Raw genomic sequence first — 22585 nt, 5'->3', positions numbered from 1 at the left:
CACGTGTTCACCTTTTGGGCCCTATTTCTTCATTAGTAACAGAAACGTGGGAAGGAATCGTGTGACGAGAGCATTTTCATCAGTATCATTGTTCTGGAATCAGTGTGCTGTGTGAATGCCAGTGGTGTTTGAAGCAGAGTTGCTCCCCTGGGCCATACTTTCTGCTGGGCAGTAACCTTGCCGTGCATTTGTGTCTCCAGATCACCTTTGACAATAAAGCTCACAGTGGCAAGATCAAGATCTATTTTGACAGTGAAGCTAAAATTGAAGAATGTAAAGACTTGAACATATCTGGTTCTAGTAAGTATGTCACCTCCTTGCTCATGATGGATCATGGACAATTTTTGACACCTTATTTTGGGATTGGGGGTATTTAAGTGGGGTGATGGGAAGAAAGAGCTCCAGAAGACTCTTGAGCATTCAGTCCTATGCGGTATATCCTAGAGCTTTGCCTTTTTGTTCAGCAGGTGCTGACTGCACACGTCTTAGGAGAGGCCGTGTGTTCCCAGTCCTTAGGACCCATTTCTAGAGCCAGACTGCCTGGGTCTGGGTCTTGATTCTAGTCACTATGCATGTGATCTTGAACAAATTACTTAACCTCTCTTTTTCTTAGTACCTTTCTCTATAAAATGAGGGTGATGATAGTACCTACCTTCCAGGATGTTGAGTATTAAATGAATTGCATCAAGGAAAACACCAAAACCACGAGTCGGCACACAGTAATTGCTAGGCACTACGGAAAAAGAAAGGAAATGTCTCAGGAGAGAGGTTGACATGCCTGTGAAATCTAAGTGGTGGAGGTAAAAAGGGATGAGGATAAAGAAGCAACGGTTAACTTTGGGGCAGGGTGAGGAAGAAAAACCAGCAGTGGTTTTTGGAGAAGGTATGCTTTGAGCCAAGCATTTGACAATGGACCGAGATCAAAACCTCGGAGGTCAGAGAGCAGCCTCTACAAACACTGAGTGGTTTACTCAGTTGTTGCTCAGAAGACACCTCTTCATCCACAGGTTAAAATGGGTTATGTGGGACTTCTTAATGAGGTGGTCCTGATGGTGTTCATAGTGGATCGTCAGTAGTAATACATAATGTATTACTAATTTCAGAAGTCAAATTTTTTTTTTAAGATTTACTTATTATTTGAAAGAGAGAGGGAGAAAGCATGAGTGAGTGGGTGGGAGGGAGAGAGTCTCAGGCAGACTCCCCACTGATCACAGAGCAGGGCTCATTCCCTCAACCCTGAGATCATGACCTGAGCGGAAATCAAGACAAGCAGAAAGCAAGTGACTGAGCCACTCAGGTGCCCCAGATTGTCAGTATCTTTTCCATTAAAAAATAATAATAAAAAAAATTTTTTTTTTTTTTTTTTTTTTTGGAATCAGAGATAGAGTAAGCACAAGCAGGGAGAGCAGCAGGCAGAGGAGAAGCAGACTCCCCGCTGAGCAAGGAGCCTGATGTGGGACTCTATCCAGGACCCTGCAGTCATGACCCGAGCCAAAGGCAGACTTTAGTGGGCTGAGCCACCCAGGTGTCCCTTGTCAGTATTTTTTAATTTACCAGTTTTGTTGAAGTGAATTTGCCTTTGATCAGATTATTAGAACCAAAGAAAATGTAAAATACCTGTGGTTTTTTTAAACTGTTTTAGATTTATTTTAATCTAGATTTGTGTGTGGTCCAGGTCTGTTTGGTTATATAATATATCCCAATGATTCTGAAGGTTTAGTTTTAGTATTTCCATTAACTGACTCAAGGCTCTGATCAGCATAGACAGTTTTAGTTTCTTTCTGTTTGAAAGTGGTTCCTATTTCCCAGCAGAGATACCCCGCCCCGCCCCGCCCAAGAAACACATAGATCACATGCATATTTGGCAAGTCCAAGTGGAGATTCAGCTATTTAATGTGAGAAAAGCTAACCGTTGTCGCACATGAAATGTGGTTTGGAATAGTCATTCTGATCGAAAGAGTTAGTGGGTCAAATGTGTTGCCAGAACCTGGTTTCCTTTACCCCCACAGGGCTGCTAAGATGTTGGGGAGTTTTTGGTGCCTGTTCTCAGAAGAGAAGAGCTCTGGCTCCCTTCTGTGGCCAGTGAGGAGAAACACAAACCTCACAGACCACTGAGTAGAAACATGAACATTCATCTTTCTCCCAGACCTGTGTCCTAAGTAACCAGATTCTGTTACTAAGAGAATATGAATTTTACATGATGTGACGTGAAAACCTTAAAAGCTGAAGTTTGGAAACCAGCTTAGGAAGTGGATTTTTTTCCCCCCCATCTATGGAAGCTGTCTGGTGGATGGATTGAAAGTGGGAGAAAGGCAAGGGTGACATCTGGTGGGATCTATGTGCTATTTCCAGAAAGTTCTGAGGCTCCTTCAAGTCTATGTTCATACCCTGAAGTTTTTCTTTTCCTCCTGTCATTACCTGTGTTATCTCAGGAAGAATGATGAGGGATCGTCCATCTTCACACACAAACCTCACGTTGCCTTTTATGACTTCTAATACCCATCCCCAAGCGTGCCACTCATCTTCACTTTAACTGGATTTTATAAACATAGGAAGGAGGGTATGAGGGGCTGAAGACGGTAGGGACTGGTGGGCAAGATCCCCCACTAAGGGGTGATTTCCCAAGTGTCACAGGGAAAGAGCAGTTAGCAAGCAGGGGAAGCCCTGGGTTAGAGGCCCTCAGGTGGAAAGTGGCAGTTAGCACAGGACTCTTCAGGACCTCCAGGAGGAGGGGCGGTGTGTACGACTTCCCTAACCAGGCTGGCAGGGGCATCTCTCTGGATTAGTGTTTTATAACCAAAATTTAAGAAATGTTCCTGTGGCAGGAATATAGATTCAATGGAGTAAGAAAACAATTGCAACGTTCATAAAATCCGTTTTTTTAGCACACCAACTAGTCTTTTCAGTAGATAAAAATTAAAACAGAATATGAGAGAGAGACAGATAAACCAGGAAATGGGCTCTTTTTTCAAAATGTTTTATTTTTTAAGATTTTTTAAGATTATTTGAGAGAGAGAGCGGGGGGGAGGGGCAGAGGAAGAAGGAGAGCATCCTAAGCAGACTCCATGCTGAGTGTGGAGCCCAACTCGATCTCGTGACCTTGAGTTCATGACCTGAGTTGAAACCAAGATTTGGACAAACTGAGATCAGACATTTAACCAACTGTGCCCCCTAGGTGGGTGTTGACATATAACTATGTCATACACCTGAAACAAATATTACACAGAATGCTAACCAACTGGAATTAAAGAAAAAAAAAAAAAAGATGTCTGAAGCTAATATGACAACAAGAAGAAGAAGAACAAAGCCCGAATATGAGATTGGTTTGTCTATTAGGGTGGGTGGTTTATCCTTCTAGATAGGGGCCTCCATTTGTAAATAAGACCCAACACAAGTAATCATAGAGATTTTGTTCTGGTTATGCGCCAGCAAGGAAAGTACTAGATGCTGTCCTTGTGTTTCGTCAGGTTTTCAGGCCCATCTTCCCAAGCACTGTACCTATTCCCTCTGTCCCATCCCAGGCAGGCAGACAGACAGACAGACATAGATAGATAGACGGATTGGAAGGAAAGAAGGAAAGAAAGTCTTGGGTTCTGGTTATGTTATGTCATCAGATGATATCTCAAGAGAACTAAAACTTCATAGTTACAAAACGGCCATAAGTAAATGTAAGTGCTAGGTGCTAGGTGCTGTTCTAACAAGCACTTGACGCGGATTATTTCACCTAGTGTCCTGACAGCCCATGAAGAAGGTACAGTAGGCTCTGTTTTGTAGGGGAGGCATCTAAAACTTCGCAAGGCTCAGTAATTCGCTCAGTGAACTACATTTCCTAGCTGGTTCTGCTCATAACCCACAGGATGAGCTGTTTTGCCCTCAGACTGACTGGCCACTGTTGCTCACGCCCTTGAATTATTAAATCCATGGACACTTGGTCTTTTTGTTAAAGACCTTTTTTGTAGAGGGCTCTGCTTTATAATCCCCCCGCCCCCCCGGAGTGCCCCACTGTAGGTCGCCTGTCTTCAGTGCCATTCTCCTCTCCCTTGGCCCTTCTCAGTCTACTTCCTAAGCTCAGCTCCTCCCACAATTCCCCACCTTGGGGCCCCTCCTCCCGTCCTTCCTAGTCCCTGTTCCCCTCTGTGGTCTCAGTGGCTGTGTCTGCACCCATGGCTTTAACTGCCACCAATTTGTCCTCTCTTGTTGTGAACCTCCAGACTGAGCTCAGTTTACTCAAGACAGAAAATCGGGAGTCATTCTTGGATGGTCCTTTTCTCTTACTGCTTAGGTCCCTCTGGAGACCTTGTCTCTCACAGCTCTGTGCCTTCTCTCCCTCTGCATATAGCGAGCTCAGACCTTCACGGGTTCTAACTTGGGTTATGCAATAGTTTTCTCATGTTCTGGAGGCTTTGGAAGCCTCTGTAAGCATCCTGAAGCATCGGGAAAGCACAGACACCGTCGTGTTGAGCCAATGTATGTGGTCCCTGCTCCCTAGCTAGAGTCAGTCATTTGGTGGGGAAGATAGACCGACCAGTGATATCCAGTAGGAAGCACTGGAAATGCTGTTCTTTCCCTGGTGCTCTTCCAGGGGCTTTAATCTATGAACTTGTTTCATCCTCACAACTGCCCTGTGGTGGAGGGGTTTTTGTTTTCCTACCTTTTTTTTTTTGGACGAGACATCTGAGGCAACTTCCCCAAAGCTCCACAGCTTCTGAGTGCAGACCTGAGATTCAGACCCAGCTCATTAGGCTCCCGAGACTGTCTTTGCTGTTTTGCCCTGACTCTGGGCCCCTTGATGTGCTGTCTTGGAAGGTGTGTGTACTTGTGCACAGTGCTCTGAAAGAGTATAGGAGGGGGCTGATACGGATGGGAATCTAGAGAACTCTTCTGAGGAGGAAAATATTTCATCTCAAACCCAAAGCTGAAAAAGAAGAATTTAACTTGAGGGGTGGGAAGGGCCCTGCTCCAGGCAGAGGGATCAGCCCTTGCAAAGTCCTTGAGGCAAGAGAGAAAGGAAACCTGATAGGAGCGGGGACAGAGGAACAACAGTGTGGCCTCAAGGTCGAGAAGGTGGGGAGAGAGGAGGGACAGGTGCCGAAGCTGCAGGAATGGGCAGGGGAAGAGGCGTTGGGAATGCGGCCATCAGGTCTCAGAGGAGCTGGGGTTCCAGGTGCATATTCCCGCAGTAGACTCCCCTGTGCTACAGTGAATTCCACCACAAAAATGTGGTCACTGTTGTTGTTACTTCCGTTCCAAGGGGCTCTTTGCCCCATGTGCAGAAGCAGCTCATTGGATTGGCACTATTTACTAGTCAGGTACACAGTAAGGTTGAGAAGCAGAAACAAGATTCTGAGGAGTGGTGTTTTAAATTGGTCCCTCATGGGCGCCTGGGTGGCTCAGTGGGTTAAAGCCTCTGCCTTTGGCTCAGGTCATGATCCCAGGGTCCTGGGATTGAGCCCTGCATCCGGCTCTCTGCTGGGTAGGGAGCCTGCTTCCCCTGCATCACCGCCCCTCCCCCGCCTACTTGTGATCTCTGTCAAATAAATAAATAAAATCTTAAAAAAAAATTGTTCCCTCATAGATGGAGAACTTGGTGTTTTTGCTTTCATGAAAAAGAACTCAAGAGTATGTCCCTTTTGCCTCTTTTGAGTAGAGCCCAAATGGACCACCCTCTGTTGAGTTCTAGCCCATTGGAAATATTTTTAGTACATGTAGCAGAGAGTTTATATGTTTTTAAATGTACAGTTCTTAACATCAGGGAATGTTTTACCTTATGTAAAGACTTCTGAATGAATGCAGTGTGATTTGTTTCTGATGTTCAAGCATTTATCATTTGAACTTCTCTTCAGACTGCCATTCTGTTTGGAAATTATTACCAAGTAACATGAATTTGACATTTGAATTCTGTTTTTGTTCCTCAGTTCAGAAAAATACTCAGTATGTCCTGGTGTTTGATGCATTTGTCATTGTGATTTGCTTGGCGTCTCTTATTCTGTGCACAAGATCCATTGTTCTAGCTCTCAGGTTACGCAAGGTAAGTGTGTGTTCAAGTGTTCTCTCTCCCTTCTTGGCCTCCGCCCTGTTTGTCCAGACAGTGGACCCTTGATATTGGGTCATCCTGCCCTTTCTGGAGCTCTCAACTAGATTGGATTCCTTTGAATGATCGCTGCCCGCCCCCCACCCCCCAAGGCATTAATCAACCTGAGGTCTGGAGGGTGAGTTAAGGGCTCCTGACATGTCTGGTGGGATCAGATAATTATCCTGCTTAAAACTGAGCTACTAGGCACAAGTGCACAGTGGTGAACTCTCAAGCTTTTGAACGTTTCCAGAATAAATGAGAGACCCTTTTTAAATTCAGGAGCGATCTTAAAAAACAGAGTAATAGCATGTGTGGGTTTCATCTTTTGTCTTTAAATCAGAGTTCATTTTGACAGGGAGGCATGGCAAATGGGTTATAATGAAGCATAAAATACTTTATTCTATTTTTATAAATAGTTTAAAAATTCTCTCCTGAGTTTCATTTTACTTTTTTACCCTCCAAGTTCTCTAAAATGTATACTTCAGCTTCCCACAAATCTTATTCTGGTTTGTGGCACATAATTAAATGCAGACTGGGGTCAGGGGAAAAAGGAACTCATCTGTTCTGGATACCATTTGGAGCAAGAAAATAGTCTACATTCTAGTTTTCTTATTCTTTTTTTTTTTTTTTAAAGATTTTATTTATTTATTTGACAGAGAGAAATTACAAGTACACTGAGAGGCAGGCAGAGAGAGAGAGAGAAGGAAACAGGCTCCCTGCTGAGCAGAGAGCCCGATGTGGGACTCGATCCCAGGACCCTGAGATCATGACCTGATCATAACCCACTGAGCCACCCAGGCGCCCTAGTTTTCTTATTCTTGACCTTTGTTGACTTATATTGTAAATATCCACTTCTCCTGCTTGTCCCCCAAGTCTCTTGACATTCTGAATCCAAGGTCAGGGTCCTGGGTCTGCCAGAGTTAGGGGCCATATCATTGAGAGTCATCCTGACTCCCACCATCATGTACACACATTCTGGAGCCAGGCTGCTGGGTCCAGACCGTGGCCTAGCCTTTCTGTGCCTCTGTTCCCTCTTCTGGAGATAGGCCTGATTCATGGGGTTGTCAGAATGAATGAGATGGTAACAGGTAAAATATTGGGAATGTCCTGAGTGTTATGTATTATGACAGGAGTCTCTTGGCATTAGAGCATAACCCTTTGATGTGTGAGTTAACTTAGCAGGTACTGAAATGCTGACTTATAGCTTTGGTAGGTTATAGGAGAAAGTGGGGGCCATAACCACCACCACCCTTGAAGTGGCTCCATCCAGTTGGGAAAGGTAACGCCACATCACTTTACAGGCAAGAGCCCTGTTTTGCGCCTGTCTTCTCCTTCCAGAGGGCAGTGTGGTTTATAAGAAATGCTTTTTAAAATGTTCGCCACAGAGATTTCTAGATTTCTTCCTGGAGAAGTATAAGCGACGCGTGTGTGACGCCGACCAGTGGGAGTTCATCAATGGATGGTATATTCTGGTGATTATCAGCGACCTAATGACAGTAATTGGATCCATATTAAAAATGGAAATTAAAGCAAAGGTGAGGGGCAACGCATCTTAATCTTCAATTCTTTCCATCCTCCTGGGTGACCCCAGGCGCTTTGAGATATAAAATCCTTATGGAGACACTCTGAGTCTCGTATTTTCTCTTCTCACATCCATATAACTGAAGCTTCCTCTGACTTCATTCCTCATCAAGGGAACATATGAAAGCCATTGTTCTGTGGAAGGTAACATTCCTACTAGTCTCCCCCAGAGACTCAGCAGCACCTTCAGAATAGGAACTGAAGGTTGAGAAGCTTGACAGTTTGGGTGGGCTTCATTTTTTTTTTTTTTTCAAGTTGCAGAAGAAGCAGCTGGCTCACAAACCAAACATGTCAGGAGCCAGTAGTGACCCTCCAGGACAGATGGGTGCTCTGGGAGGGGAGTGAGGGTAGGAGTGTTGAGTGACCACCAAGCACCTGATGTTCTCTTGTGGTTGTTAGTTGATTTGATCTCATGACTCCATCTTGCCTCCTCCATCCGGCTCTTTCCCCCTGTATGCTGCCAGCCGGCAGGTCTCACCTCCTTTACCTCATGACCACCTACTGTGCCTCCCTCCTCTCCACTCTGACGACTCTGGCTCCCTTCAGGTTATCTTCCTTTCTGGCCTGGATGCTACAACAGTCCCCGCACTGGCTTTCCTGCCTTCCACCTTCTATGCCTCAGACCCATCCACACCACTGTCAGACTCATTTTTCTCAAAGTATGGAAACCCACTGCCTCACAGGGCCCCCACTGAGATGCAGTGGCCTCCCTTCAGCGTGGCCTCTGGGGTCCTCATTCTCTTGCTCTGCTTCCCTCCTTGTCCTAGCTCTCCTGAACCCATCAGTCTTCCTCACCAGGACATCCTGCCCACCCTTGGCCTTGGGTCTCTGTTCAGCCTTTATCCGTTGACCTACAGTCCCTCCCCCTCCCCCAGCCTGTCCTCCAGGCCCAGCTCCATTCTGGAGTCACACCATGGAAAGCGACTGTGACAAGCCAGGCGTTGTGGCTCTCATGGCCCTTACTATATTCAGTTAGAGCTGTGCTTTTGTGTGTTTGTCTCCTCAGGAAGACCTAGAAGTCCTCAAGAGCAGGCACTGGCTTAGCAAATCGTGTTGGAGCTTTCCTTCAAAAATAGCCGAGTGGTACTGTTTGGTATTTACCAAGCACTATCACCTTATATTCTTTAATGCCTGGGTCAGTAGTCAAGGCAATTTCTCTTTCAGGATATTGTTTGAACAGAAACTCAGTTCAACCAATTCAAATACAGAGAGGCAATGAGAGACACATTTGGAACTGAGCTGTTTTCTCCTTCAGTGTGCAGTGCTTGGTGTCACCTGAGAGAAGCAGGCGGTCCATTCTCTTCCAAGACCATTCTTTTCGAATTAACGTGAGATTAACAAGCTGAGTGGAGTGGAATGTCTTGCTCACGTCTATTTTTTCTTCATGCCTTAGAACCTCACAAATTACGATCTGTGCAGCATTTTGCTCGGGACGTCTACACTTTTTGTCTGGGTTGGCGTCATCAGATACCTGGGGTACTTCCAAGCATATAACGTAAGCAGGTGGCCTTGGGTAGGGCACGGGGACTGAGACTCATTTCTTCACTGGGTCCTGGTAAGCCACTGTTGAATTCCCCTCATTCTGTTGATTTTTCTTTCAGGTGCTCATTTTAACGATGCAAGCCTCGCTGCCCAAAGTTCTTCGCTTCTGCGCTTGCGCCGGTATGATCTACCTGGGTTACACGTTCTGTGGCTGGATTGTCTTAGGACCGTATCACGACAAGGTGTGTAGCCCCAATCCTTCCTGCTGCACGTTAGGCACTCAGAGCCCTTCCAGGAGGGCTCCCCATGCTGCCCTGCTTCCCACTTGGCGTCAGCAGGTACTCTCGAAGTCAGTAAGACATATGTTCGCATTGGTTTTCTTTGCCTTTTCAGGACACTGCAGTGACTTTGGGATATCAAAACAAGAACTGTAGAGCTGTAACGAGAGGATGCATTTCCTAGTTGTCAGGGACCGGCTTCAGGGGGCACATAGTAACCCAACCGATCACCAGCTGAGAAATGTTTGGGCACGAGATCGCTGTATTGAAAATGAAAATTAAATAAGGAAAACTATTATGGTAGTCTTCTCACCTAAAGTATTAGGGTTCTCATCCACATTAATTGAGAGAATGAAGGTAGACAAAGACTGCCCAAAAGGACCATCTTAGTTCTAGGATTACACGTCTTTGCAGGTGGTTTTGATTACAGAGTCATCTATGTGCCTTATGAAAGATCAGTATCTGAATTCTAGACTATCCTTGGGCTTTGCGTCTCAGGGACATCAAAGTTACATTCAGATGTTCTAGTTTTTTTTTTTTTTGTAAAGATTTTATTTATTTATTTGACAGAGATCACAAGTAGGCAGGAAGACAGGCAGAGAGAGAGGAGGAAGCAGGCTCTCTGTAGAGCAGAGAGCCCGATGCAGGACTCAATCCCAGGACCCTGGGATCATGACCTGAGCCGAAGGCAGAGGCTTTAACCCACTGAGCCACCCAGGCACCCCGATGTTCTAGTTTTAAAATGATAAATTTGATTGATAGATGCCTCGGGAAATGAAATTCAGTAGGCCTTGCTTTCAAACAAAAAAAAAAGTAAAAGGAATTACTACATCTTATCGTTTTCTTCCATGGGCCTCAGGCAGCTGGAGCAACAGAAACAACACGATGACCAATGATAACTGGTAACCACGGTTACCAGATGCCTGTACTGTGCTAAGCATGGCTCTTATTTAATCTCTGCAGCCCAGGGACTGGGCTTGCCTTAGGTTCTCTGTAAGGAGAAAAGAAGTAAACACACAAAGGGTGGTGTTGAAGCTTATAGAACAGCTCACCCTTAATTCTGGAGCTAGATGGTTGCACTAAACAAAACACAATATCAAATCTCGTTTGCAAACTACTCAGAAAGTGAGTAGTCCACAAGGTTCCAGCTTTCTGTGTTCTCATACTAAAATAAATCCTGTACCTTGACACACAGGCAGGTTTTCTCCTCTGGAAGTGTTACATTTAACATGTCCAAAGAGAATGACTGTTTTACTATTTGAGCAACTGTATAATTAACAGTGACAAGCCCTGGGTTAATAGTAAATCTTGGTAATCTTGTTGCTCTTCCATCTCCATGCCACTGCTTTAAAGGTGACTCATGAGTAAAAATTATGCTTTGATATCATCTCTCTGATCTGGAGAACTTACTGTCTTAGTGCCTAGGAAAATTTACATTTTTCTTCCTTGCCGGACTCCTGCTCTGAATGCTTGTCCACATTTTTGTCACTAGAGGGCAGTGTTGCACTGCGTGGAATGAACACTGAGCATGAGACTTGCATTTCCAATTCACTGGCTCCAAGGCCTCAGGTTGAGTGCTTCTGTCTCCTTTGCCCTCCATCTCCCTTACCCTACCATTATTCTGGAAGGTGATTAGATAATGTTGCTCGCATTTTGCCAAGAAAGCTACCATTCTTGAGCATTATATGCGAATAGATATAGTGCCCAAGTTCTGTACCTTTTGCTATGTCAACCCTCCCAGCAGCCCTGTGGGGGAGATAATATATTTCTTTTACTGAAAGTAGGGTTCTTAATATGTTAGTTTACCCGAGGTTATACAGCTACTAAACGGCAGAGATAGGATTTACACCCAGGTTTGTCCGACCCCGATACACGTGCTTTGATCAATACCCTGCAGGGGTTTTCTTGGTATTGTCTAAAACAGATCCTTACAAAAGAGCATTTCATTTCATCTGAGAGGAGAGCTGTGTAATCAGTCCTATTTCCTGTAGTGTGTCGACCTTGAAGAAAACGATGTTATTCGCTTTGTGGGTTTGAGTGTGTTTTCATACGTTGGCTCTGTCCTTTCCAGAATCCAGGCGAGACTGGGGTGCTCTGGACAGCACTGCAGTAAAAATACGAGAGCTCCAGAGGAGAGCCACAGCTGTCCTTTCACATATTCTAGGAGCCACATTAAGAAAAGAAACCGATGAAGTGACTGAAGTTATGTATTTATTTAATTCAATATATCCAAAATATTAGTGTGTTACTTTATCAGGCACTCAATATAAAATATCGAGAGACTCTCCATTCCCCCCCTGTTTCTCGGTGCTTGGGAATCTGGTGTGTATCTTCTCCAGAGAGCAGCTCTCAGCCTGGACTAGCTGCTATCGATCAGGTGCTCAGTCATCACATGTAGCTAGTGGCTGCTGTTGTGTACAGGGCTCCTCCTGAGTTGTAGCTCCCACTCAGTGCCAGCCCTCTGTTTCTCCCCCAGATGAGCAGAGAGTCAAGGGCTGTGTGGCAGGTTCATCAATGGCATCTATCTTTCATCTCTGGCCAGACCGATATACTGGGGCAATGCACAGTTGAATTAATGCAGCAGATGCCTTAGTGGAAGCAGAAGACCTTCAGTCTGGTTCTGGACTTCTGTGCTTTTCTTCTCTACTTTGCTTCTTCTTCGTGGACTCTGAAGTTTAAAATGTTGACGGTCCCCTGCAGCCCTCCCCCTGCAAATTAATCCAAACTTTCTGAATTTTTAGATTTTGTCAGCATCTATTGAATCAGAAGACCTTTCGAATGACCTGAGGTCTTGAAAAGCAGGGCACCCTGGCAAGCATTTCCTAGGATTTCTAAAATATAGCAACCTTGGGTATGGAAGTGATCTCTTCCTTTAAAACAAACACTCTAAGAGGAGGTATCGGGAAAACTAGGTTCACACGGCAGTTTGATTGGCAGCAGGCCTCCCATATTTCAGCTTCCTGCTTTCCCGTCAGACATTGGATTTTGGTGGTTCAGCTGAAAGGGAGTGAAGGGACCAGTGTCCTGCCAACACTGATCCCAGCACTAATGGGCTTTGGCACGGCATCCTTTCAAAATGTCTGGGCACGGAGGACTAGAGACTGTTGGTGTTTAATAATTCAAGATGAGGGTTGGAAGAACATTATTCTAATGTGGCTCTTCCATTTCCAGAGGACTTTTTCGCTGTGAAGAATGAATCAGTCTTACCTTGTCCTCGTTTTACAAACGACAAGACCAAGCTGTTGAAAAATCATTGGGACTTTGCTGATGGCCTGGGTAGAAGTTGAGCAGAATCTACATGACATCCTCATGCGTTTAAGACTTCTCTACGTAAACCAAGCTCCTCTCTTATTCAAAACAACAGTTAGCTAGTTAAAATATTTCAACCTAATGTTGCATGAGGTTCTCAGGACCAGCTCTTAAAGCAAATTTTTATGTCATTTTCCGTAATAAGGCACTGTAGGTTAGGTTTTCATTCAAATGAAAGTTCTTTGTGGCTCAGTCACAAAGTGTGAAACAAATGCTCAAGTTCTCACTCTGGTCCCATGGAACCTAGGGGAACTCTTTATGGAAATAACCATTTAATATTTACTAAGTGTACACCAAATCTTGTTGGGTTCTTCTAGACTGAGTTCCCTGAACGACTGTGGCTCCTTACTTTTTGCATTCCCCATGTCCAGCATGGCGTGTAGAATGTGGTAGAGGCTCAGCAAGTTTTTTAATGAACAAAGAACAGAGAGATAATAGAACCTGCTTTTTAGGGGCTTACAACTTCATAAGAACCAATGCAATTCCCTCTAAATGTAGTATTTCTAGGCTGGAAGCCCACGAGGCTCTTCTTCTCCTTACCTTGGGTATTACTAAAGTTCACTCCTGCTGTGCAGTTTGGCCACTAAAACTGACTGTGTGGTTCACAACCACTTCTTATACAAAATGGAAAGCTGTGTATCACTTAACTTTATTGCGTCTCTTATAAATTTCTGGTGGGTTAAATAAGTCTCATGTGCATAGAGGAGAGGGAGCTACACTGGTTGTGAATAACATTAACATTTTGGCAGGTGTCACGTCTAGGCTGATACACGTAACTGCACTGGAGACTGGGGAATGAATTTGATACATACTCACCAACTGCCCATTTGCCCTTTTGGAACCCGAAGTACATATTGTTACGGGTTCTTGAAACTAAAGAAAGGACTTGACCAGAGTCCAAAGGAATTATTAATGGTGCCGGCAGAGCTGTAATTCACATTCGTAGAAACCAGCTTTGATTTCATTGTCTCAAGGCTGGTAGGGATGGAAAATATTTACTCTGAGAACTGCCCGTCCTACTGTTAAATAATCTGCATATTGTTAAGCGGTCACTCCCGTGGATGTTACCTCCAGATCTCTGGGGAGACCAACTTCAGAGCTTCTCAGAGATGTTGCTGATGTCCTGAAGGTATCGGCACAATCTCTGTGTGGGCTACATTTGTGTACTCTCCCTTGGTTACAGGCTTTACCCTGTGGGTTCAGTCATGGAGCAGGGAGGTTAGGACGTGGTGTGCATTATCCAGTTGGGGTATGGAGCAGCATATAAACCGATTAGAAGACAAACAAGTTTGGTTTCCTCGGTGGTTCTTACTGATCCAGGGAAGGGACTAGAGCCACCAGGGCGGTCTGGCTTGAAGTGGACTTGGAAGTAGCCCTTTAGTGTTGGTGTAATGGGATACACAGACGGGGCGGGGGGTGAGGGGGAGAAGAGGGGAAGGAGGGCATCCCAGCAGGTGAAGAGAACACATCCACGAGGAAAAGAGAAAGAAGTGGGCCTGGTGTGTGGGCGCCGACAGGAGCAGGACGCTATTGACAGTGAGGAGAGGGGAAGAGGCCACGTGAAGAGGAGATGGATCCCAGCCTTCTTGGTTGGGATTTTCACTTTGCATCCTAGCTTTGTATATTCTTAAGCAAGAGAAATGACCCGAAGGCTATGTTCAGTGAAGTTTAGATTTTCCTGAAGTTTGGACTGCAGAAGGAAGAGGTTGGGGTAGACTTGCTTGGAGGTTTCTGTAACAATCCAGGTGTAAGTGCTGGTGTCGGAGCGGATCAGACATCCTAGGAGCAGACAGACCTTAGAAGATTGAAGACAAGGGAAGACTGATCAATTTGATTACTCAATTATTTTGGAGTAAATGTTTCTTTGATAGGAGACAGAAGTCACTGATAGAAATAGGGAATTAGAGGGAAAGACCAGTTTCCCGGTCAGGGGTGGGAGGTTTTGCCTTGCGGCATGTGAAATAACACCACCACCTCTGAGTGGAGGCGCTCTGGAGACATTCGTCAGGGACGGGGCTATCCCCAGAGCCATGTGGACTCTGTGGACATGTGCATCTCGTGCTCAGAACAGAATCCGGCTCAAAACTCTACACGAACGTGTTCCCTTTGTGTTTGAAAACTTCACTGTCTTTGGCCTCTGAGGTCATTATTGTTCCTTAGGAGCTTTTACATTCCGCCAATGTTTAATCCTCTGGCCCTGGAGATGTCCCGTTATTAAGTACCTGCTGTTTGTTGGTAGTTGCTGTAGCAATAGTTTGTCAACCACTTCGAGCCAGGATGGCTGCCTGTGGGGTTCCGGTGGGGTTCCCTACTGCATAGCTCAACTCCCGAACTCCCACTAACCTCCTCATAGCAGCATTTCTCCCTGGCACCTGGGACTTGCCGCACGGAAAACGGAGTTCCCTAGGTGTGTCTGTCCTTTCCCAGACGTATGTTCATCTACCTTCCTCTTCCTTTCAGTCTCTCCCAGATTCCTTGCAACCCGGAGCTCCCGCACGCCTCTGTCTCTTGCCTCCCTGCTCCTAGGCTTTGCGCATTCTAGATCTTCCAAGTGCCATGGTTCCCTTTAAGGAACACAGATCAGATCATGTCATTGCGACATGAAGCATTTTTCTGGTTTCGGGTTATGGCCTGCATTCGCTTGAAGTGTGAAAAAGACCACAGGGGCCCTTCAGCATGGCATAGACAGGCCTCTCCGGCTGCTGTCCAGGCTGAGCTCATTACTTCTCCCGAGTTTACTGAGTAAATCCTGACCTTTCTCCTCTCACAGGTGAACCACCCAGCCTTCCCGCCCTGGTTCTGAGGGTCGCTTTCCTTCCACAGCGCCCCCTAGCGGTACACAGGGTACTACTGTCTAAGTTAGGGTCTGTCCACTGTTAGCAGGGGAGCCCCTGGAAGGCACAAACCATGATCCCTCATCTTTTGACACTTTCCCACCCTTGGAAATCTTTAGTTTTTAATGTGCTAAAATTACTTGGACCGACAGTTGGAAAGGCGAATGTGAAACCCTCCATGTAGCAAAACTTTCTTGAGCCTGTGCTATGTCCCAGACACTTCCCTCTCTGCTGGTTGCAGAACACAGCAGCCGCTGTTCTTCCAGAAAGCAGTTTGGCAGATGAGACCCAATAACAGGAAAAAACACTCTGCTGAGAAATGTTTATTACATTTTTCTTTATTATATTGTGAACATTATCGGGATGTCTAGCCAGAGGGAAATAGTTAACTTTGACATCTAAGAAATGATCTGTTGTATTAAAAAAAGGCTTTCTAAGTGTGAGTAACATAAGAAAATGTTCAGTAGGAAAAAAAAAATCAGGATCCCAAACTGTTAGATGATATGACCAATAATATACACAAAGTGCAAAGGAAAAAAAATGAAGAAAATATCAAGAGATTATCTTTATAAGCACAGAGTAGAGTTTAAAAAGAGATTTATTTATTTATTAGAAACAGTATAAGCAAGGGGAGAAGCAGAGGGATAGGGAGAGAAGCTGACTCCCTGCTGAGCAAGAAGCCTGACAAGGGGCTTGATGTCAGGACCCTGAGATCAAGACCTAAGCCAAAATCACGTCAGGTGCTTAACCAAATGAGCCGCGTAGGTGCCCCGAGGAGAGTTTTGAATAATGTTTTCTTGGTATCATGGTATATTCTAGATGTTTTTTTATTTAATTTTAAAGGTTTTATTTATTTATTCAAGAGAGAGAGCACAAGTAGGGGGAGGAGCAGAGGGAGAAGCAGGCTCCCCATTGAGCAGGGAGTCCGATGCTGCACTCTATCCCAGGACTCCAAGATCATGACCTGAGACAAAAGCAGATGCTTAACCAAGGGAGCCCTTCAGGTGCTCCTAAAATTCATTTTAGAGCATCTAGAAAAGGGGTGCCTGGGTGGCTCAGTCATTAAGCATCTGCCTTTGGCTCAGGTCAGGATTCCGGTGTCCAGGGATCGAGCCCCACACCGAGCTCCCTGCTCAGTGGGGAGTCTGCTTCTCCCTCTGCTCCTCCCCCTACTCGCGCTCTCTCTCTCTCAGATAAATAAATAAAATCTTAAAAAAAATAAAATGAGGGTGCCTGGCTTGCTCAGTGGGTTAAGCCTCTGCCTTTGGCTCAGGTCATGATATCAGGGTTCTGGGATCGAGCCCCGCATCAGGCACTCTGCTTTTTTTATTAAAAAATAAAAATGAGTACTAATAATAGAGACAACAACAAAATAAGTTAACTAGATACTTTCCTGCCTTTTATTTTTTTAAGATTATTTATTTATTTATTTGACAGACAGAGTTCACAAGTAGGCAGAGAGGAGGAAGCAAGCTCCCCACTGAGCAGAGAGCCTGATGTGGGACTTGATCCCAGGACCCTGACATCATGACCTGAGCCGAAGGCAGAGGCTTAACCCACTGAGCCACCCAGGTGCCCCAATACTTTCCTGCTTTTTTGGACCATACCTCTTAAAAACTCATTTGGGTTTCCCCCCTACAGTTTGAAGATCTGAACACAGTTGCCGAGTGTCTGTTTTCTCTGGTCAACGGCGATGACATGTTTGCGACCTTTGCTCAAATCCAGCAGAAGAGCATCTTGGTGTGGCTGTTCAGCCGCCTGTACTTATACTCCTTCATCAGTCTTTTCATATACATGATCCTCAGCCTGTTCATCGCACTGATTACAGATTCCTACGACACCATTAAGGTCAGTCACATTTCCTGCCAAAAAACGACATCAAATTCTGTATGGGTTGGAACATAGGAAAATGCTATGCTTTCTTTCTTTCTTTCTTTCTTTTAATTTAAAATAGTAGTCTTTTACTTGGATTTTGAGATTTTTCTAGAAAAGAAACTTTGTAGGTGCTGGTGGTGAGTTTCAGATATGCATTTCAGGCATTGTCCCTGTCACCCAGACCGAGGCAGACTGGTTTGGAGGTGTGCTAGAAAAGAGAAAGGATGTGGGTCCCAATGGGCTGAGTGTGGTCAGTCAGGGAGCTGGGCTGTCAGTCTCCACAGTGACAGCTGTACCTGCCTGTCTTGGAGCTTAAGCTTAGAATAATAAGCTTCAGCAATAAGGGATGATGGCCACCTTGACAGCCTGTCCAGCTGCAGGCACGCCTGGACGCTGCATGACATGGCCATCAGCATGGTGCAAGTTTCCTTGAGATGATAAAGGCTTAGGCTTTTGTGGCTGCCTCACTTCTTGCCTCCCTCAGCCGCCCTGTGGTCTGCGTGCTTTTAGACCGATCTGCATTGTTGCTCTGTAGCTCACAGGAAGCTCTGTGCCCCCTTGTGGGATGGCCCTTCCACAGCAGAGGGTCATGCTTGGAAAATCCCATTTTGGGACTCGCATCTGAACACCTAGAGGTGTTATGTCAATGCCTTGGGGTTTTTGTCCTCTTCTTAAACTCAAACTAATTCAGAAGAAGACCATCCATTGAGGGGCACCTGCGTGGCTTTGCTGGTAAGCATCTGCCTTCGGCTCAGGTCGTGATCTCAGGGTCCTGGGATAGAGCCCATATTGGGCTCCTTTCTCAGGAAGGAGTCTGCTTCTCCCTCTCCCTCTGCCTGCTGTTCCCCTTGCTTGTGTTCTCACTCTCTCTGACAAATATGTAAAATCTTAAAAAAAAGAAAAAGAGAGAGAAGAAGAAGACAACAACAATGACAATGACCACCGTCCACTGGAAACGCTTCCGAGTGCTCTGTTGATGGGGAGACAAGTGCTCACATGGGGATGGGTGGTTGGCTCCAGGAGCAGGGCTGGGCATGGAGATGGGCACTGCACACTCTTGCCCTGGGGGTTCCTGTCTTTGACGAGGCCATGGTCCTGGGAGTGGGTCAAGCTTCAGTGCCCTCAGGAAGCGTGGGACAAGCGGGGTCTCAGGCAGGGTCTTTTTGTCTACTGGGAAGAACTTGCTGCCTTCTGCTCCACTGAGTGACCAACTTCTATAAAAGTAGAGGAAACAGGTCTTACTCCTCTCTAGACTCTATACTGGCAGTAAGAGAAAGGGGAGATCTTATCTGGTCTTATAATTAGCATTAAAAATTTAGACTTTTGACTATTTTCTTCATCCCCCTTACTAACCTGCCCCTCCCCTGCCCAGTCATGGCTTTCTTTCTGGGACTTTTGGATTGTTTCTGTTCCCATGGTGGCCCTGGCTTGGCTTTTAGGACTGACAGATTGATGCATCACTGTTAATATCAGTTCTTGGATCTGAGCTAGCAATGTGGGAGAGTTTTATTTTAGCCAAGGTGGGCTTGATGTGTTGACAAAGGGAGCAGTTTCTCATGCTCTATAAATAAGGTAACAACACTGTGTACTTTTTACAGAAATACCAACAGAATGGGTTTCCTGAAACGGATCTTCAGGAATTCCTGAAGGAATGTAGTAGCAAAGAGAAGTACCAGAAAGGGTCCTCAGCCTTCTTGTCGTGCGTCTGCTGCTTGAGGAGGTTAGTATGGTGTTTAGTCAGGTCTCCATGCTCCTATGAGGAGCTTCTCCACGGCCTTAACAAAGAGTTCTTCCAAGGTTTACTCTGCACTCAGAAATCAGCTCATTGTGGAAAATGATTTGTCTTTCATTTTCTTTCCTCCCACTGAAACTGGCTTCAGAAATGAATTGTTTCTTTTAAAATGGGGTAGAAGGCCACATGACATGGTTGAAATCTCTTGGGGCTATTATGAGACTCTAAAGGGAAGTCATAAGTTATGTCCCTAAAGTCAAGAAGGTGAACTCTGAGGTGGCCCCGTAAGAGGTCCAAACTCTTATTTTTTGAGGTGCAGCTCTGGGAATGTCAAAGGCCTTTTCCTTTGCTGCAATATTGGGTACAACTAACCTTTCTTGAGCAGAGTGGGAAACCTGCTTGAGAGGAGGCCTTGGCTGGGAGCACACATCAGTAGCTCTACCTTGACCAACTTTGCTCATGTCATCAGGACACTCAAGCAAATGGTCTACACCTCGACGGCAAAGCCTCCACGTGGTGTTTTGGGGGCTAGAATGGAGGTCAGATGAGGATAGGTTGCTTGATTGTACCCTTGTTTGTTTTCATGTGAAGTCAGAGGTGGGGTTGTTAACTAAAGATACCCCAACCGGGGTTTTCTGAGAATTCTCTAAACCAAATTCCTGAAGGCAGACAGAAGAACATAATTGCTACTTAAAACCACAAGATGTATTTTCTCTTAATCAATTCATACCGCATCTTGGGATTTTGAAATGATATGATTGAGCATTTCCAAAGAATGTCTGATAAATACGAAATGAGGTCTTCTGAGGAAAGTGAAGTTTTTAAGAATCACATTTCTTCCTCTCATAGCATTAAATTATTGCCATAGGAGCTGAGATAAAGGGAAATTAACTTTCCTAATAGACAGCTGCTGCCCAGGAGGCACCTTGTATAAGAAAAGTCTTGCGAAGTTGCTCCTTCTCATGTGTATTTAACTGTAAAGAAAAAATATTCATCAGAGAAAGTAATTGTGAATTCTGGAAAGTAAGCAGTCAGTCTTTGGTGTTTGGTTTTTGGACCTTGGTGTTCATCACAAAAAGGCACAGGTGATTTTTTAAATGTTTTCTTGTGCAGCCAGATGGAATGAGTAAAAGGTTTAAGGGGTAGAGGAGAAAAGTTCTTGATCAGATTGGGTCTGAGGGCTGAGAAGAAGTAGCAGTATCAGCAGACTGTCCTCTATAAGCTGTGCTAGAGGCCGTTGAGAAGATGCTGGTTCAGGGGAGGGTCTGCTGGTCATGATGAATGAAAGAATTAAATAGAATGAAGGCATCCACCAAGGAAGTCAACTGAAGAACTAAAATGTTGAAAGTTTTGAGCAAAGGGATCTCAAAAGTAATAACAGTAGTGTCTGTTACTAAAGACGGTCATGGGTGAAGTCAGCTAGAGCAGTTTGACTTGACTCATCAGATCAAGGTCTGGATCCTGGGCAGATTTGGATGGGCTCTGATGAGAGTAAATGAAGGTCATGGGACTGAGGCAGGGAATGGATTGTGCTGAGAATAAGTGATGGCTTTGACTCCATCAAAAACTCAGCACCCCTGCGTATGTTTAAAGGCTACAAATCTAAGAATGGTTTAATTAAAGGAAGCCATAAATGGAGAGTAAATATTGGAGAAGCACCTCACTGAGGGAACCTGGGAATGGAGGGCGTCACAAATGTTGGTTTCTGGACCCCCAGCTGGTGCCTGTGATGGACAGCCCCAGCTATCACAGCTCTGCCTCCTGCAGAGCACAGATGGGTGTCACACTCTTTTAATCAAGCGGTCCGGTGACCACCACAGACTGATTCACCTTCAAATTATTGCCAGAGCCTCTAGTCTGATCCTCAGAAGACCTGGGTTTCTGTTTTGGACCCTACCGGTTACTGAATGTGTCCCCTGAGCTCTCCTTAACCTCCTGATCTTTCCAGTGCCACCAGCCTGTGACATACGACCTCTGAAATGTCTTCCAATTCTAATGTGATGTAATTCTTTGGAAAGATCTACTGGGGTGGACAGATGCAGAATTGATCTTTCCCCTTCTCCACGGCAGTAAAGGGGGAAAATCTGTTGCAGCCGTCGAGTGAGGCTTTGTCAATATAAGGAGATGCGGGGTCCCAGGACAGGGACAGCTCCTCAGATATGCCAAAGGCATCCACTCAAACCAAAAATAATGTGCATTGTCCTTCTTAGCCTTTCTTCCTCTTCCATGTGACACTCAGCAGCTCTAGAACCTGAAGTAGTCTTCTTCCCTCTCGCAGATTTTGAAATTATTGTTTTCTCTTTCTTCATCTCCCTTTCTGATACAGGAAAGGAAGTGAGGATCACTTGATACCTGTCACCTAAAGTCCTTCTGCTAAAGATAACCAAGTTTCAGGCCTAACTTTACCAAGTGACAATGCAGAGGGACCCTGAACAGCTTGGACCAGCACTCCCCAAAATAGTGAATTATTTATTGGTGGAGCAGGAAAGAGGACTGTGAGCTGGTTGAACACAACTGAAGTTCCAAAGTTCCTTTTATGAACTTGGATGATGAAGCATAGACCGCAGTCAACTACTGGGCATGAGTGCAATAGAGCCGTGATAATGACATTCCGCTTTGGAGTTTACTTTATGACGTCACAGTGGTGGGATGGAAAAAAGTATCAGTTTCAGAGTGGGCAAAAACAATGGCACTTGAAAATGTGCGTTGAAAGATGCGTGTTGATCATCCAATAAGTGTTTGTTTTGAAAGTGATAATTGGATTTGAAAACATTTGTTAATTCATGGTGTGCACAGCAATGAAGTTGGTTGTGATACTAAGTTAAAATTCCAAGCTGGAGAACTAGTAAGCCTTTTAAAGAGCACACTTACATCAACAAAAAGACCACTTGTAGTGGACATGTCTGGGCCTATTTGTGTGTGTGTGTGTGTGTGTGTGTGTGCATGACAGGAAGCAGCTGTTTGGTATGGTCAGTGGGATAAACTGGAAACAGTCATTTGGAGACCTTGTCACTTGTGCTGAGTGTTGACTGTTCATGTGACATGTGGACGTGAACTGTAGCAGTGCTCACTCATTGTAACAGTTGAACTCTACTATGCTGGTGATTTGCCCTTGTCAAGCAAATAAAGATGGTATTTTTCCCCCAAATAAATTTATTTTTATCACAACAAAAGGAGCTGCTGCTATTTTTTTTTAATGTAGTATTTCTTAATATCCACTGAGTGCAAAATTCAGATCATGTCTCTTTTAACTATCTGGTCTCCAAATAGGATTTCTCACTTTCTTAAAGGCAGTGAAGGAAGGGTTAATGTATCAAAGTTATTCAATAAATATTTATGATATATGACTTAAGAGTAAAATCACTTGATGCATGGATTTATCTCATACTGTCACTATCTTTCAGGGGTCAACTATTTTAAA

General features: G+C 44.9%; 1 protein-coding gene across 5 annotated transcripts in view; it reads left to right on the top strand.

Moving 5' to 3' along the window:
• The window catches only part of MCOLN2 (mucolipin TRP cation channel 2), a 55863-nt gene extending 33526 nt beyond the window's left edge, over positions 1-22337 (top strand). For all 5 annotated transcript variants that reach the window (XM_082688209.1, XM_082688213.1, XM_082688211.1 and 2 more), the window contains 8 exons: positions 201-300; positions 5916-6028; positions 7459-7608; positions 9048-9149; positions 9256-9378; positions 17199-17405; positions 19031-19152; positions 21491-22337. In XM_082688209.1, coding sequence (XP_082544335.1) covers positions 201-300; positions 5916-6028; positions 7459-7608; positions 9048-9149; positions 9256-9378; positions 17199-17405; positions 19031-19152; positions 21491-21527 — 954 coding nt within the window. In that variant the 3' untranslated portion in view covers positions 21528-22337. The remainder of the gene's footprint in view (positions 1-200; positions 301-5915; positions 6029-7458; positions 7609-9047; positions 9150-9255; positions 9379-17198; positions 17406-19030; positions 19153-21490) is intronic.
• Positions 22338-22585: the final 248 nt, after the last annotated feature.

This window comes from Mustela nivalis (assembly GCF_964662115.1).
Source record: "Mustela nivalis genome assembly, chromosome: 10".
Classification (NCBI taxonomy): domain Eukaryota; kingdom Metazoa; phylum Chordata; class Mammalia; order Carnivora; family Mustelidae; genus Mustela; species Mustela nivalis.
This window is presented reverse-complemented; position numbering and strand designations above follow the sequence as displayed.